This window comes from Rana temporaria, chromosome 3 (genome assembly GCF_905171775.1).
Source record: "Rana temporaria chromosome 3, aRanTem1.1, whole genome shotgun sequence".
Lineage (NCBI taxonomy): Eukaryota > Metazoa > Chordata > Amphibia > Anura > Ranidae > Rana > Rana temporaria.
The window spans coordinates 74,611,492-74,626,520 of NC_053491.1; the positions used below are offsets into that span (position 1 = coordinate 74,611,492).

General features: G+C 43.4%; 1 protein-coding gene across 2 annotated transcripts in view; it reads right to left on the reverse strand.

Moving 5' to 3' along the window:
* ADAM10 (ADAM metallopeptidase domain 10) overlaps positions 1 to 15,029 on the reverse strand; it is a 205,963-nt gene that overhangs the window by 102,943 nt on the left and 87,991 nt on the right. For both annotated transcript variants that reach the window (XM_040342762.1, XM_040342763.1), the window contains exon 2: positions 5,964 to 6,114. In XM_040342762.1, coding sequence (XP_040198696.1) covers positions 5,964 to 6,114 — 151 coding nt within the window. The remainder of the gene's footprint in view (positions 1 to 5,963; positions 6,115 to 15,029) is intronic.

Genomic DNA, 15,029 nt, shown 5'->3' on the forward strand with positions numbered 1-15,029 from the left:
GCGATATGTATTCTTCTACATATTTTTGGTTAAAAAAACAAAAACGCAATAAGCGCTTATCGATATTCGGTTTGCGCAAAAGTTATAGCGTTTACAGGGGCTGGTTTTATGGCATTTTTATAAAAAAAAATGTTTACTATATACTTATACTATATCAAAGGTCTCCAAACTATGGCCCTTCAGTCATTCAGGAACTACAATTGCCATCAGGCCTAGTCATGTCTGTGAATGTCAGAGTGTTAGACCACTTTCACACTGAGGCGCTTTCATGCTAAAAACATTGCCTAAAAAGCTCACGAAAACGTATTTCCATTAAAATCAATGAATGCTTTCACACTGGGGCAGTGTGCTGGCAGGGCTGTGAAAAACTCCCCTCCATTGAAATTAATGGAAAGCTCTTCAAAAGCATCTGAAAAGCGCTTCAAAAGCGCTCAGTGTTTTTACTGGCAGCTTATCAGTGCCTCAGTGTGAAAGTGGCCTTACAATGCCTCATGGAACGTGTAGTTCCGCAACAGCCGGAGGGCCGTAGTTTGGAGATCCCTGTTCAATATGAATTCCAGTTTTCGGAAAGCATTTTGATTACATATATTCCTATTAACAATAGACACTGGGGGTTAAGGTCTACAGCCACTCCACCCTGAATGTGCCTGATCTAGTTTGACATACGAAGCCAAGCAAGGTGGGTCCTGGATAGTATTTGGATGGGAGACATTGGAGGCAAGATTTTGGCGATGCATAAGAAAAATTTTCATTACCATTTGTATAATTTTAGTTTTGTGTTTGTGAGAACTACACTTGTTAGAGCCGGTTCACACTGCAGCGGCACAACTTCGGGGGCGACTCGGCAAGGCGTCCTGAAGAAGACTTCAGAGGCGATTAGCAAAATGACTTCTGTATAGAAGTCAATGCAAATCGCCCCGAGCCGCCCCCAAAGTCATACAAGAACCTTTTTCTAAGTCGGAGCGACTTGCGTCGCTCTTATTAGAACGGTTTTATTGCATAGAATGGGGCGCGACTCGTCAGGCGGCTCGGGGCGATTTGCATTGACGAGTCGCCCCAGTGTGAACCGGCTCTTCCATACCTATATGCATTCCAATGACCAAAAGAAACATTTTGCCCAATAAAATACACATACACTAGATTGACCTAAACAAGGCTTTTACACCCTTTATTAAAGTGGTTGTAAACCCTTTACAATCACTTTTATCTATAGGTAAGCATAGATTAAGGCTTACCTGAAGGTGCTTGAAATATCTCCTGAACCTACACGGTTTAGGAGACATTTAGAAAAATGATGGGCGCAGATGTCTACGGTGCAGGCGCACTTTAGCTACGGCGATCGTGCCGTTCCTAAAGGAGGCTGTGCTGTGACTAGTGGCTCCCACGCGCACGTCATCGCGGCTCTGACCAATCACAGCCCTGGAGCCACAATACCCGGGGACATAACCCCCGGGAGAGATGCCGGCTTTCTGAGCCGTGTACGAGGACGGCTGCAGGGGCTTAGATCTGAGTTGAGTATTACATAATGAGCCATTATGCTATGCATACTAGCTCATTGTGCCTTTGTCTTGCAGGTGGCGTTTATTTTTAAAGGTGGGATTACATCCTCTTTAAGAACATCTTTTCCTGCCAGGAGTTCTGGTGTTCCAAGGAGCTAAAACAGGAAGGTGTGTGCGGCGCATGGGGCCTAAAAATAAAATAAAACACACAAAACCAAACACAGGTTTTGTTGAATCCCCAGACAGAACTGAATTGATCTTTTCAAAGACATCATACTAAATCTCCAAAGCCTAAAACTACTGTTTTTTACAAAATTACAAAACACACACACACAATAGAACAGCGTATTTTCCATCTAAAAATGATCCCTTCTTCCATTAGAGAGTGCATTTTATCTAATTTCGGCATCTCGCATGTGTTTTAACTTGATAACACATTACTAAATAATTTGATGAAGCCATTAAATGCACTGTAATAGACTGCTTAGATCTGTCCCATTCAATCTTGTTGCAGGTTACCAACGTCATGTTCCTCCAGTCTGTTTGTGCAGATATTGGCTTCATGAAAAGGCTTCATGAAAAGAACAGAGGGGTTATTTTTTTTACAGCAGAAATGAGAAACGATAGGTTAAAGTACAGATAAAAAAAAAAAAGCTTTTTTTTTTATCTCGAGCACAATGGCGTCTAGCCAATACAGAATTTGAAGACTTCCATCAAATAAGCAGACTAATCAATGCTTCTCAAAATTATTAAAGTCAACTTTTAGAGGGGAAAAACAAATTGCTTTATTCCTCCCTTGATGAGCAAAATGGCAGCAGGCCGAAAGAGATCCAGCTTGGGAATATTTTAAAGCGGGGGTTTACCAAAAAAAAAATTTTTTTTAAATGTTACACACATTAGAGCCAGCATATTAAGGGCATTTACATTCAGCGTTTATTTTTTTTCCTCTGTAAATACCTTTATATTCTGTTTTTCTCCAGGGCTTCCGGGTTCCGATGACTGCAGGACTGGGCGTTCCTATGCTTCCGTTAGATGATTGACAGTTTGTGAAACAGGTGACCTGTCGCACAACGCGCGTCACCAGATGTCGGGAAATACCCAAGCTAAGAGTCGGAACTATACGGCGCCTGCGCAGTGAGCTCTACACGGCGGGCACAGGCGCCGTATAGTGCCAACTCGTAGCTCGGCTATTTGCGGAAATCTGGTGACGCGCGTTGTGCGACAGGTCACCTGTTTCATAAGCTGTCAATCATCCAACGAAAGGATAGGAACGCCCAGTCCCGCAGTCATCGGAACCCTGAGGCTGGGATAGGAACTCCCAGCCCGGATTCATCAGAACGCGGAAGCCCTGGACAAAATCAGGATATAAAAGGTAAGTACATAGATAAAAAAAAAAAAAACATGCCGAAATTCAATGTCCTTACTATGCTGGCTGTAATGTAAAAAAAAAAAAAAAAAAATTGTTTTTAGGGTGAACCTCCACTTTAATAACATTTTAATTTAAACTGCCCCCATTCTTTCATGCTTGTGCACAATTGCAAACTCACATGTTAGCCCCGCACAAGTGTGTAAACGGCAACAAACCTTCGTTTTTGTTTTGAAAATGGGGCAGGGACAGGGGGTGAGGTCAGGGGTATCGAGAGGGGGGGGCGGGGCATCGGGTAGTCTGTACGGGGCCCCATTATTTTTAACAGTGGCCCTGGCCATTACGGATCTGAAATGACAGGTGCTCTTGTTAAAATGTAGGCACTCATTGTTGCTGGTAGTTAGAATCTTAAATATTTACAAACAAAATTTAGAGTAAGAAGCTGTCAGGTTAGTAAAACGGCAATATCAGAACTGATTTTAGGTTAATGGGTTAATCACACATAGTTGAAGTATGGGAATCGGGGTTACTGCAGATTCATACTTGGGTGAATGCTGCGTCTTTCCCCTGGCGCCTTTTCACTGAGAACCGAGCATCACCGATGGCTCGGTTCTCTCAGCTCCCCGAGCAGAGAGCTGATGACTGTCAATTGGCAGCTCTCCTGCTCTGCTCCTCCACACTCACTGGAGCACTGAGCTGTGGAGCGGCTCACTGAGACGGCTATCAGTCCAGAGACCTGGTGGATTCAGACTCCCAGAGTCAGGATGACGCAGTGCCTTGACTGATATTGGTGACGTCAGCAGAGAGCGGACTTCAGACATCTCTTTGCTGAAAACGAATTGCACTTCTGTAACCCATAGGAGCAGCTCAGGCTGGACTTCTCCTTTTTAAAACAACCTTGAATTGCATATTCTTGGATCTGCTTAAAGTGGAGGTTCACCCGAAAACTTAATTTTTAACATTAGATACATGCTCATTTTGTGAAGGGGAATCGGGTAGTTTTTTTAAAATCGAAGCTGTACTTACCGTTTTAGAGAGATCTTCTCCGCCGCTTCCGGGTATGGGCTGCGGGACTGGGCGTTCCTATTTGATTGACAGGCTTCCGACGGTCGCATACATCGCGTCACGATTTTCCGAAAGTAGCCGAACGTCGGTGCGCAGGCGCCGTATAGAGCCGCATTGGTGTTCGGCTTTTCGGCTACTCGTGACGCGATGTATGCGACCGTCGGAAGCCTGTCAATCAAATAGGAACGCCCAGTCCCGAAGACCATACCCGGAAGCGGCGGAGAAGATCTATCTCTAAAACGGTAAGTACTGCTTCGATTAAAAAAAAAAAAAAAACACCCGATTCCTCTTCACAAAATGAGCCTCAATCTAATGTTAAAAAATTTTTTTCGGGTGAACTCCTGCTTTAAAAAAAAAATTAAATTTACACTTTTTTATTTTTTTACTTTAACAAGGGATGAACAACTTCCCTTGTGATGGCAAGAGCCATGACAGGTCCTCTTTATGGAGAGATCAGGACCCTCAGCAGCCACGCGACACAGAGCCATGACGGAGCCCCTGCTTAATGTGCTGCCTGTAATCATTATAATGCCGACAATAGCCCACTGTGCTACGAGATATACTGTATATTAGGACACAGTGAGTATTCTATTCAATTCTCACTCACGGTGTCCATTGCAGCCACGATCTCCTTCAGATGTTTCCTGTCAGCCGCCACGGGTCTCTGCAAGCGAGAACTGGAGGCGGGCCCCCCGGGCGGAGAATCATGGTATCACTCTGCCGGCCAGGACCAATTGAGTAACGGGGCGGCATGATGTACAATCGCCCGAAAGATAAAACGTCCCTTATTTGCGCACACCTGGGAACCTCTGTTGACCTGATGGGGCCCAGGAAAATAGTATAACCCCACTACATAAACAAGTAGGAGCAGGTTAACAGTTTACCAAGCTTGATTTTTATTTATTTTTTCTTATTTAATGCAGCAATGAACTGTAAAGCTGCTGGGCCCTGCTGTGCAGCTGATGTACTGAGCCCAGCCCCAACAGGGCAGGTTGTACTGCTCTATCAGCGGCCCTGGTCATGGCATGTCAAGGTGAGTTTTAGGGTAGCTGGTTGTCGTCCCACCCCCTGCCCTCCCATTAGCCTCTCAGTACACCTCGCCCTCCCTCTCCCTACCCTTTCTTTCCTTACCTATCCCTTCCCCACCTCCAACTAAGCCCTAGCATGCAGAGATTATGAGGCAAGAAAAAAACAGAACCTTTCACACTACCACGCGGCTGCAATGGACGCCGCGATTTCAGGGAATGCCTCTAACTTGCATCAAAGTCGGACCAAAGTAGTGCAGGGACTACTTTGAAGTCGGCATGACTTGAAGAAGTCGTATGAATATGAATTGTCATTGAAAATCATGGGGAACGACTTGGCATGCGGCTTTGCAGTCTCAAGTTGCAGAACAAGTTGTACAAGTGTGAAAGGGGCCTAGGAGTACTTTTAGATGCCATGAATTTTTTGTAACTCCGACATGTCTATAGACGCCTGAAATATACACAAAACTGGCAATGCATTGACATCGAGGAGCACTTTGTCTTTTCATCTAAGGAATGTCATTTATTTCTACATGGAGACTCTTGTTGGCTCCATCATTTGTATCTAACTATGGTCTGTAATGCAATTGGAGCCATGTACTTTTATATTGGTAGTTTATGTATTGTCTTAAAATGTAAGCTCTATATAAAGTATGAAAAAAAAAAAAAAAAAAAATTCAGTTGCACTCATGATATCGGTCATTGATCAATATATGGCATCTTCGCGTTTATACTGCAGGAGAAGCATGGAAAATTAATACTAAATGCCATTTCATAGTCTGTAAATGATCATAATGTTCCAGTCATAAAAACATATGCAAACAATTTTGTCAAAAACAATACATTCTTACTTTAAAATGACTTCCCACATTTAAAAGTAAAAACGAAAGACCCTTTACTCCTAAGGGAGTGCATTTGGCGCAGTACAAATCCCATATCAAATATATAGCTGCAGGTTATCCACTTGCAGGACACAAAGTGCTAGTTTAATACAAGGTCACGTCTTACCTGCCATGAGCATGAAAATCCAAGTGTACAAACTGATCCTCATGGGATATAGCTCTCTTGGCACGTTGGTGTTTTTGGTGTAAGGAGTCTGTGTCATAAGTTAAACCTTCATAATGCCTAATGTGATTATTCAACGGATTTCCATATTGACCTGAAAAACAAAAAGGCAGAAATGGGTAAATTACATTTCTCAATGTACACTATGTAGCCATGTAATGAAGAAACATTTTCACCAATTGCTATGACACAGAATAACGTGAATGAATAGGATGGTCATTGTTGAGCCGTCCCAAAAAACAAAAAAAGGAGCCAACTTAGCATTTCTTAAAAGGGAAGGTGACCGCCCTGACATGCCACATTTGGCAAGTCTTTTTGGCACGTCCCAGATGATAGCCTGGCCACAGTGTGGCTTGTAAATGCGCAGTGTGTGCCCGGCTGTGAAGCCATGGCTGGGGCGTCCACAATGACAATGCTGGCACTGGAGAAAAGGTGGGAAGAAGGGGGGAAGAGGAGGGGGTCTTCGCTCCCCAGAATCGCTGGACCCTGGGACAGGCACGTGTCCGATTATTAAAAGTCAGTATTTTTTAGCTGCTGACTTTTTAATAACAAAACAAAAAAAAATGTAAAATCGGAAATCCGCTTTAAGTCATTATGGTTTACACAGATACAGCATTAGGAGAATTCTACTACAGGCAATCTAAAGTAAAGTCTTTTTAAAGAGCAAGGGCCAGGTAAAGCGTTGGTTACCCAACACTACATATTCCCGATGTGTGGCTGCTGTACCATGTACTTGTATGAGTGACCATTTTTTTTGTATTGCTTCCTTTGTGTGAAATATTTGGTGTTTCTTCAAGTCCCTTTGCTTTGGTCAGTCCTTTTGCTGGAAACTCTGCCTTTTCACCTCCAATGATCAGACTTGTCCTGACACGCACGCGCCCCCCCCCCCCCCCATGTACAGCCATTCAGTGGCAAGCTCAGGGTGCTGTGCTGCTTTTCCTCCCCCTTACTCCACAATTTTTTTTTATATCCATACAAAAACGTTTTGCAACTTCCATTTTAAACTCAATGAGTTGTTTTACAAAGTGATAGTTTGCAAGGAATTGTAAAAATAAATTTTCATTAGAATTTTTGTTGTTTTTTCAGGTTTTGAATAAAGACATCGTTTTTTGAGGAGTGCGGCGATCCAGGATTTTTCTTTCATCTCAAGGAATTGTAAAGGCAGAATGTTTATCTTAATTATGATTAAAAAAAAAAAAACCTGCGTGCAGCAGTCACCCCAGAACCCCCTAATTACTTACCTGAGCCCCATCTCTATCCAGCACCATTAGTCCACTGCGTCCAGGACTCGCCTCCTGATTGGCTAAAACACAGCAGCAGTGCCATTGGCTCCTATGGCTGTCAAAGTCAACTAGCCAATCAGGGGAGAGAGGTGGTGGGGATCTGCGTCTGAATGTACACATACACACGGAGCTGTGACTTAGCGTGGGTGCCCGCATAGCAAGCTGCTTGCTCTGGGGCACTTGACAGGAGGGAGGGGCCAGGATTAAATAAAAAAAAAAAAAACACAAACTATAGACTTTACAATTACTTTAAGCGGTTTGGTAATGGGTCACAATGAAATTGAGAATTTCACATTTATTTTGAACAGCATAATTAAAAGAGTTGTAAAGTAAAAAAAAAAAAAAAATTTTCACCTAAATGCAATCTATGCATTAAGGTGAAAAACATCTCATAATGCCCCCCCCCCCGTTATACTTAGTCCCGTGTGGTCCCGAGATTCTCTTTGACGCTCAGCCTGGCTGCTGATTGGCTAGAGCGGATGAATTGAGAGCAGCACAGCCATTGGCTGCCGCTGCAGTCAATCACATCCAGTGACGCAGCGCGCCGAGGGGCGGGGGCGAGTGATACAGTGAGCGGCTATGGCCACTCGCTGTATCACAGGAGCGCATCCGCAATTCCTGACCACCATGCGAGAGCTCGCATGACTGTGGTGAGTAATTGCCGGACCCCAGAAGACATGGATTGGGGCCACTCTGTGCAAAACGAACTGCATAGTGGAGGTAGAACATGTTTGTTATTTTAAGTGACAAAAAAAAAATCCTTTACTAACGCTTTAAGGTTTTAGAACTATTAATAAAGGATCATAATTTTCCTTGGAACCAAACCCTGCTGAATGTTTACCTACTGTTTAATCACAAAAAAGAAAAAAAAAACTGTAAGGGGGACCTGTTCCAACCGATCGTGTGAAAGGGGCCTAAGGTTGCTTTCACACCGATATAAACAAGGCCAAGGAAAAAAAAAATACAAAAAAGGAAAAAAATCCAAGCCTACATACCCCACGGACAACCAAAGCAACCTGTATAACAGTATGCGTTAAACAGGTGTTCAGTCTGCACACATTTGCAAATACATGCATAAGCTACAGGCCACGCCAAGGCACCCGGGTATCACACTGATACACCGAGGGTGCAGTACAATGCACATGCAGATTTCCTGCGTGTCCGGGCCCTTTCACACGGGGCGGATCAGTAATGATCTGCCTCCGTGTGTCCGTAAGCTCAGCGGGGATCGCTCTGTATATCCCCGCTGAGCCGTCGGCTGACAGGGCGGTCCCCGCCCAGTCTTTTCTCCGCTCTCCCCTATGGGGGGGATCGGATGAGCACGGACCGTGTGTCCGTGTTCATCTGATCCGCAGACGGAAGAAAAAAAAAAAATAGGGTTTTCTTCTGTCTGCAAAATCGCATGTTTGCGGAGGCGGGTGATTACGGGTGTCAGCGGATGTTTATCCGCTGAGATCCGCAATCACATAGGGACCAATGTATGTCCCTTTTTCATCCGCAAACGGATGGATGAAAAAGCGCACATCTGAAAGGGGCCTAAGCTGTGCCTTGCCAAAGACTATGACATCTTTCTGAAACCACACCAAAACTCCTACATTCAGGGACTGCTGACCCACCATCCCAAAGACGGAGGTCGCAGGTCACATCAGAGGGCTCCTTGAGCCACCGGCCACAAACTTTGCATTCCTACTTCTGCCACACTCTCTACATTAACTGAATTAAAAATCAAAAAGGGAGACGGGACAGATTACCTAAGTATAGATCTCTCATTATCCCAGGTCAGAAATCTTAGAAGGTGGAAATCAAGATGTTAGATTGAGTGGGGAAAGGTTATATCATCATCGGAGTAGGAATTATTGAGTCTCCAATAAAGAAATGCCAACTTTTGTCCCGACAGCTAGAGCAATGTTACAAGACGATAGTTCTATATTCCCTCTGAAGTGCATTTCCCATGTACTCCTTTGAAGAATCTACTAGGGGCCCTGGACAATGAAATTGGCTCCCTAGTGGATTATCCTTTCTCCAAAACTACATACAATTGGCTTTTAGTCAGTAATACAAGATGCAATTTGTACCAATAGTAATAAGCAATTTGCTACCATAGCACTTGCACTTTAGGCTTTGGAGAAAAAAGAAGTTAAAAACCTGTCAGATAGCACAGAGTCGCCTTGCAACTGAAATAGGAAGCAAAACAAAAAAATGGATTCTCAGTAGCAGAGCGTGTAAAGGAAAAGAAGAACGAAAATAAAAGTTTCAGATGGAGTTGTGGCAATGTCGTAAAAGGTGAGAATATGGACTGAAAGGACACTTTAGTACGCCCCAAGTGCTACTACAGCTTGGTGAGAGACAGTTCATGGCAAAGGTTCAAACAAAGATCAAGAGAGAGTGCTTCACAATCTCTGAACATTCCATTCAGCCAAATTGCACTCAGAAGTACAATGCGATTTCTTTTTGGTCTAGTAAAGAAAAAATGGTAGAAAAAGGGTAAACTTTATTTCAATCCCCCCATATAAAATACACACACACACACAGCCTTGGAAAAAGTATTCACACCCCTTGAAGTTTTCCACATTCTGTCATGTTACAACCAAACACGTAAATGTATTTTATTGGGATTTTATGTGATAGACCAACACAAAGTGGTACATAATTGTGAAGTGGGAATAAAATGATAAATGGTTTTCAATATTTACAAAATATGTGAAAAGTGTGGCAAGCGTTTTTGTATTCAGCCCCTGAATCAATATATTGTAGAACCACCTTTCACTGCAATTACAGTTGCAAGTCTTTTTGGGGATGTCTCTGCCAGCTTTGCACATCTAGAGTGACATTTTTTGCCCATTCTTCTTAGCAAAATAGCCCAAGCTCTTTTAGATTGGATAGAGAGTCTGAACAGCAATTTTCAAGTTTTGCCACAGACTCTCAATTGGATTTAGGTCTGGACTTCGACTGGGCTATTCCAACACATGAATATGTTTTGATCTAAACCAAGGGTCTCCAAACTGTAGCCCTCCAGTTCTTCAGGAACTACAACTGTAGTTCCTCTGTAAGGATAGTGCCGATAGAGGGTGCATGTGATCAGCACCGGACCTTTCAGGGGAAAAAAAAACCTAGCAATATACACTAAACTGAGCATGTGCAGAGTGCCCCCAATGCTCTGTACTATCAACAAAAGGCTTGGAGACTGTGGAAGACAGGGAGGCTCAGAGAAGACAGGATCAAACAGCCTTTTTACACAATGTGGATTAACCTCTTGGGTTCCAAAGTGAGCTTAACAAGCATGCTTTACTGCCTATACAGTCTGATTTTACGGTTGTGGGTTTAGTAACACTTAATGTTCACGTGAACTGTGCCAAGATCCAATCATTTTAAGTAGGAAGCCTCCCCCCTCAAAAAAAAAAAATAGCACATCAATAATTTTTGGAAGCACGCAGCACGTTTTTTCGGAATGAAGGGCACCACAACACGCCAAACGCATGTTACTGGCCGGACCACAATGGCATGTCCAATGTTGGTTAAAGATCCTCTTAAAGGTGTTGTAAAGGTAAAAAAAAACTAAACTAAATAACTTTCTTTACCTTAGTGCAGTTCTCTTACCTCATCCTTCCATTTTGCTATTAAGGCCCCATGCACACGAGACGCTGCTAAACTCGAGTTCAGAGGCATTTGGGCATTTTTTTCAACTGCCCCTGAACACATTTAAGGTTATCCTATGTGTCCATGCACACGATCACGTTTTTTGGCGTTTCAAAGCAGTTGGGTTTAGGGCCGTTTTTCCCAACCCAAAATTTTGGGTTCAGAAGCTTTCAGCTTTTGCGTTTTAGACGCAAATCGCGGCAAAACGTCGCAAAACACGGCACAAATAGTTTGATTCTGAGCTTGGGGAGGGTCTACAGTGTTTTGGTGATAAACGCTGACAGCCGCAAATCGCGGTAAAACGCTGCAAAACACTGCGCAATTCGCGGCAAAAACGGGCATTTTAAATGCCGGTTTTTGCCTTTGAAAAGCTGAGATTAGAGGCGTTTGTAATAGCGTCTCGTGTGCATGGGGCCTTAATGTCCTTATTTCTTCAGAGTAATCCTCACTTCCTGTTCTTCTGTCTGTAACTCCACACAATAATGCAGGGCTTTCTCCCTAGTGTAGAGTGTCGTGCTGACCCCTTCCCTTGGACTACAGGAGAGTCAGGACGCTCTCTGCGTTGCAGATAGAGAAAGGAGCTGTGTGTTAAGGGGCGTCCTGACACTCTGACTGCTCCCCCTCAAGGGAGGGGGAGAGCACAACACTCCACACCAGGGAGAAAGCCTTGCATTACTGTGTGGAGTTACAGACAGAAGGCCAGGAAGTGAGGATTTCTCAGAAGAAATAAGGACATTTAAAAGCAAAATGGAAGGATGAGGTAAGTGAAGGAGGACTGCACTAAGGTAAAGGAAGCTATTTGGGGGGGGGGGGGGGAGATTTACCTTTACAACCCCTTTAAACAATATACAATTTTGAAAAGCCAAGATCTACAAAAACAAAAAAACATGTTATTGTTGATGTGTCCAATCCATGATAATCCCACAAATATCAATCAAAACGTACAAGCCAACTGTGGCACCCCAACGGGGAAATTACATGGGGGGAAGGGGGGGCGTGAATTTTAATGATCAGACCACTTTAAAAAAAGAAACCTGTGTTAAAAAGCATTAAGCAGTCAGCTAAGAAACTCTACCCAAAACAAATATGCCAATTTTGCTGAATAAAGTTTGTTTCATTCTGTCGAGTCACAGGCCTGGAACACGCATGTAGATCAGGAACGCGGACTTCTCTGGCTGCAGGCTTGTTCCAGGCCTGGAACTGAGAAAGTACTGATCCAGTGACAATCGGCAAACTAGCATTTTTAGAATGAGGGTCAGAAAAGGCAGCCTTCATATCTTCCTCAGTACAGGTTTCCTTTAAGCTCTCAGTTCCTGGTCTGAACTTCTAAAGAAATCATTGTCCTCAAGGAAGGACATCTGTTGTTTTTTCCTTATCTTCTTGTAGCTACTTGTTCCTTTGAGAACATCCCCGTAAATGGATTCTAATGTCCTCTAATCTTTTGTCCCTCTGGGTCTGATCCGGCTCTGTGAATTCATTTATCTTTCATGCATGACAGCTTTTCTCCATCTGTATTCTTCTGTCACTTTTCCGTACTTCTCTAAACGTTTCTCACTTCTCAATATCCGCTTTTAGATTTTGAAATGCTGGAATAGCTGATGCTTTAACTAACAAGAGCATTCCTTCAGGGTAATGGAAAAGCCAAACACAAAATCATACAAGAGGTCATTAAATTTCCTTTCCCTCAACTGTGCCCTGGTGTTGGTGTTGGACTGTAACCATGTGGTCAGAAAACCATATTAACCTAGACATACCAGCCAAGCTTAAAGCGGGAGTTCACCCGAAATTATTTTTTTTTTTTAACATTAGATTGAGGCTCATTTTGTGAAGGGGAATGGGGTAGTTTTTTTAAAAACGAAGCAATACTTACCGTTTTAGAGATAGATCTTCTCCGCCGCTTCCGGGTATGGTCTTCGGGACTGGGCGTTCCTATTTGATTGACAGTCTTCCAACAGGCTTCCGACGGTCGCATACATCGCGTCACGAGTAGCCGAAAAAAGCCGAACATCGGTGCGGCTCTATACGGCGCCTGCGCACCGACGTTCGGCTACTTTCAGAAAATCGTGACGCGATAGATGCGACCGTCGGAAGACTGTCAAATAGGAACGCCCAGTTCCGCAGCCCATACCCGGAAGCGGCGGAGAAGATCGCTCTCTAAAACGGTAAGTACTGCTTCGTTTTTTTTAAAAAACTACCCGATTCTCCTTGACAAAATGAGCCTCAATCTAATGTCAAAAATAACCATTTCCGGGTGAACCTCCACTTTAAAGTGGATGTAAACCCAAATGTTTTTTTTTGCTGTCACAATGTAGCGTAAAAGATTTCCTATCATCTGTGCCCAGTTTTGCCACAGCGTTAATCCAGCTCTGAGCAATCCTCTTACTGTTCAGTGAAATATAACAGACTTACAGAGAATAACCTTAGTCCGTTCCACCCCCTTGCTGTGAGTGACAGGTTATTTACATATCTCATGCACTAGCTTCAGACAGGCATTATTTTTTAATTCTCACCCCCACTCTTTTTAAGTCATGTGGTAACTTTTATGGATTTTGACTGGATGTTAGTGATCATAGCATGATTTAGTGTAAGAAATACACAGGACAAAACGCATGTTGACAAGGGGGGTGTAGAGGTGGGCGGGGAGTCTACTGATATCACAACTCCACCCACCGAGCTCCAGACAACAGATCCACCCACAGAATCTGCAGTTTTTCCGTTCTTATAACAGAGGGGGGACATTTGACAGAAGGATACATGCAGGAGGCATCTATATCCTTATAGATCAGCACTATGGCAGTAGTTTAGAAAAGGATGAGAGTGGGTTTACATCCACTTTAATAAGCATTACGCGTGGTGACACGGTAAAATGGAGCAAGGAAGGAGTTTGCATTAGAGAAGCAGAAATGATAGGAGACAAGTGTGAGGAATGACAGGAAGGGTGAAAGAAGCAGCGAAGAAAGACTCAAGGATGACAATACAAGGACCAATGACCTGGCGACAGGAGGGAGAAAAAAAAAGCGAAGTCGAGCCGCGACTTCAATATCTGTGATTGTGGGAGTCATATCCCAAAAGCGAGAAGAGTATAGTTCAACAAAACTCTGCTTGAAGTTGAACAGAAAAATCAAATACATTTCTCCATCCACACTATACAGCGCAAATGAACCCCCTCCGCCCCAGACAAGTTTACATAATGAAGGAGATATTATGTCACCACTGTACACAGCGTTAATTATAATAAACCTTCACTACCCACTAACCTCCTTAACATTTAAGTGGTTGTAACAATACAATACAATACATCGTTCGTTCCTTTAACCACTTGCCACCCAGGCCAATTTTGACATTTCTCTCCTACATGTAAAAATATTTTTTTTGCTAGAAATTTACATAGAACCAACAAAGTTTTTTTTTTTTTTTAGCAAAGACCCTAGAGAATGCAATGGTGGACGTTGCAAATTTTTTATCTCGCAAGGTATTTGCACAGCAATTTTTCAAATGCTTTAAAAAAAAAAAACACACACACACACACACACACACACACACACACACACACACACACACACACCAAAGACAAACGAGCGCACACACAAGCCCGATTTTTTTTGCATAATGTCAAGATGACATTACGCCGAGTAAATAGATACCCAACATGTCATGCTTCAAAATTGCACACGCTCATGGAATGGCGCCAAAACTTCGATACTTAATCCTAATAGGCGACGCTTTAACATTTTTTACTGGTTACTTGTTTTGAGTTACAGAAGAGGTCTAGGGCTAGAATTATTGCTTCTCGCTCCAACGTTCGCAGCGATACCTCACGTGAGTAGGGATGCACCAAAGCCAGAGTACGAGTACCGATACTTTACCTCAGGTATCGGTAATTGGTATCGGCGAGTACCTATCGCCTAGGAAGAGGGGTGGTTTGGGAGGTGGCGGTAGTTGAGTGTGGGGTGAAATAGGGATTGTGGGGTGGGAGAGTTGGAATGGAAAAGGCTGTGATCACTAGGGGAATATGGTGGGGATGGGAGGGTCATTGGGAGACATGGGAACAGAGATGGCAGCTAGTGGGCACAGTACAGGAGGTTTGGAG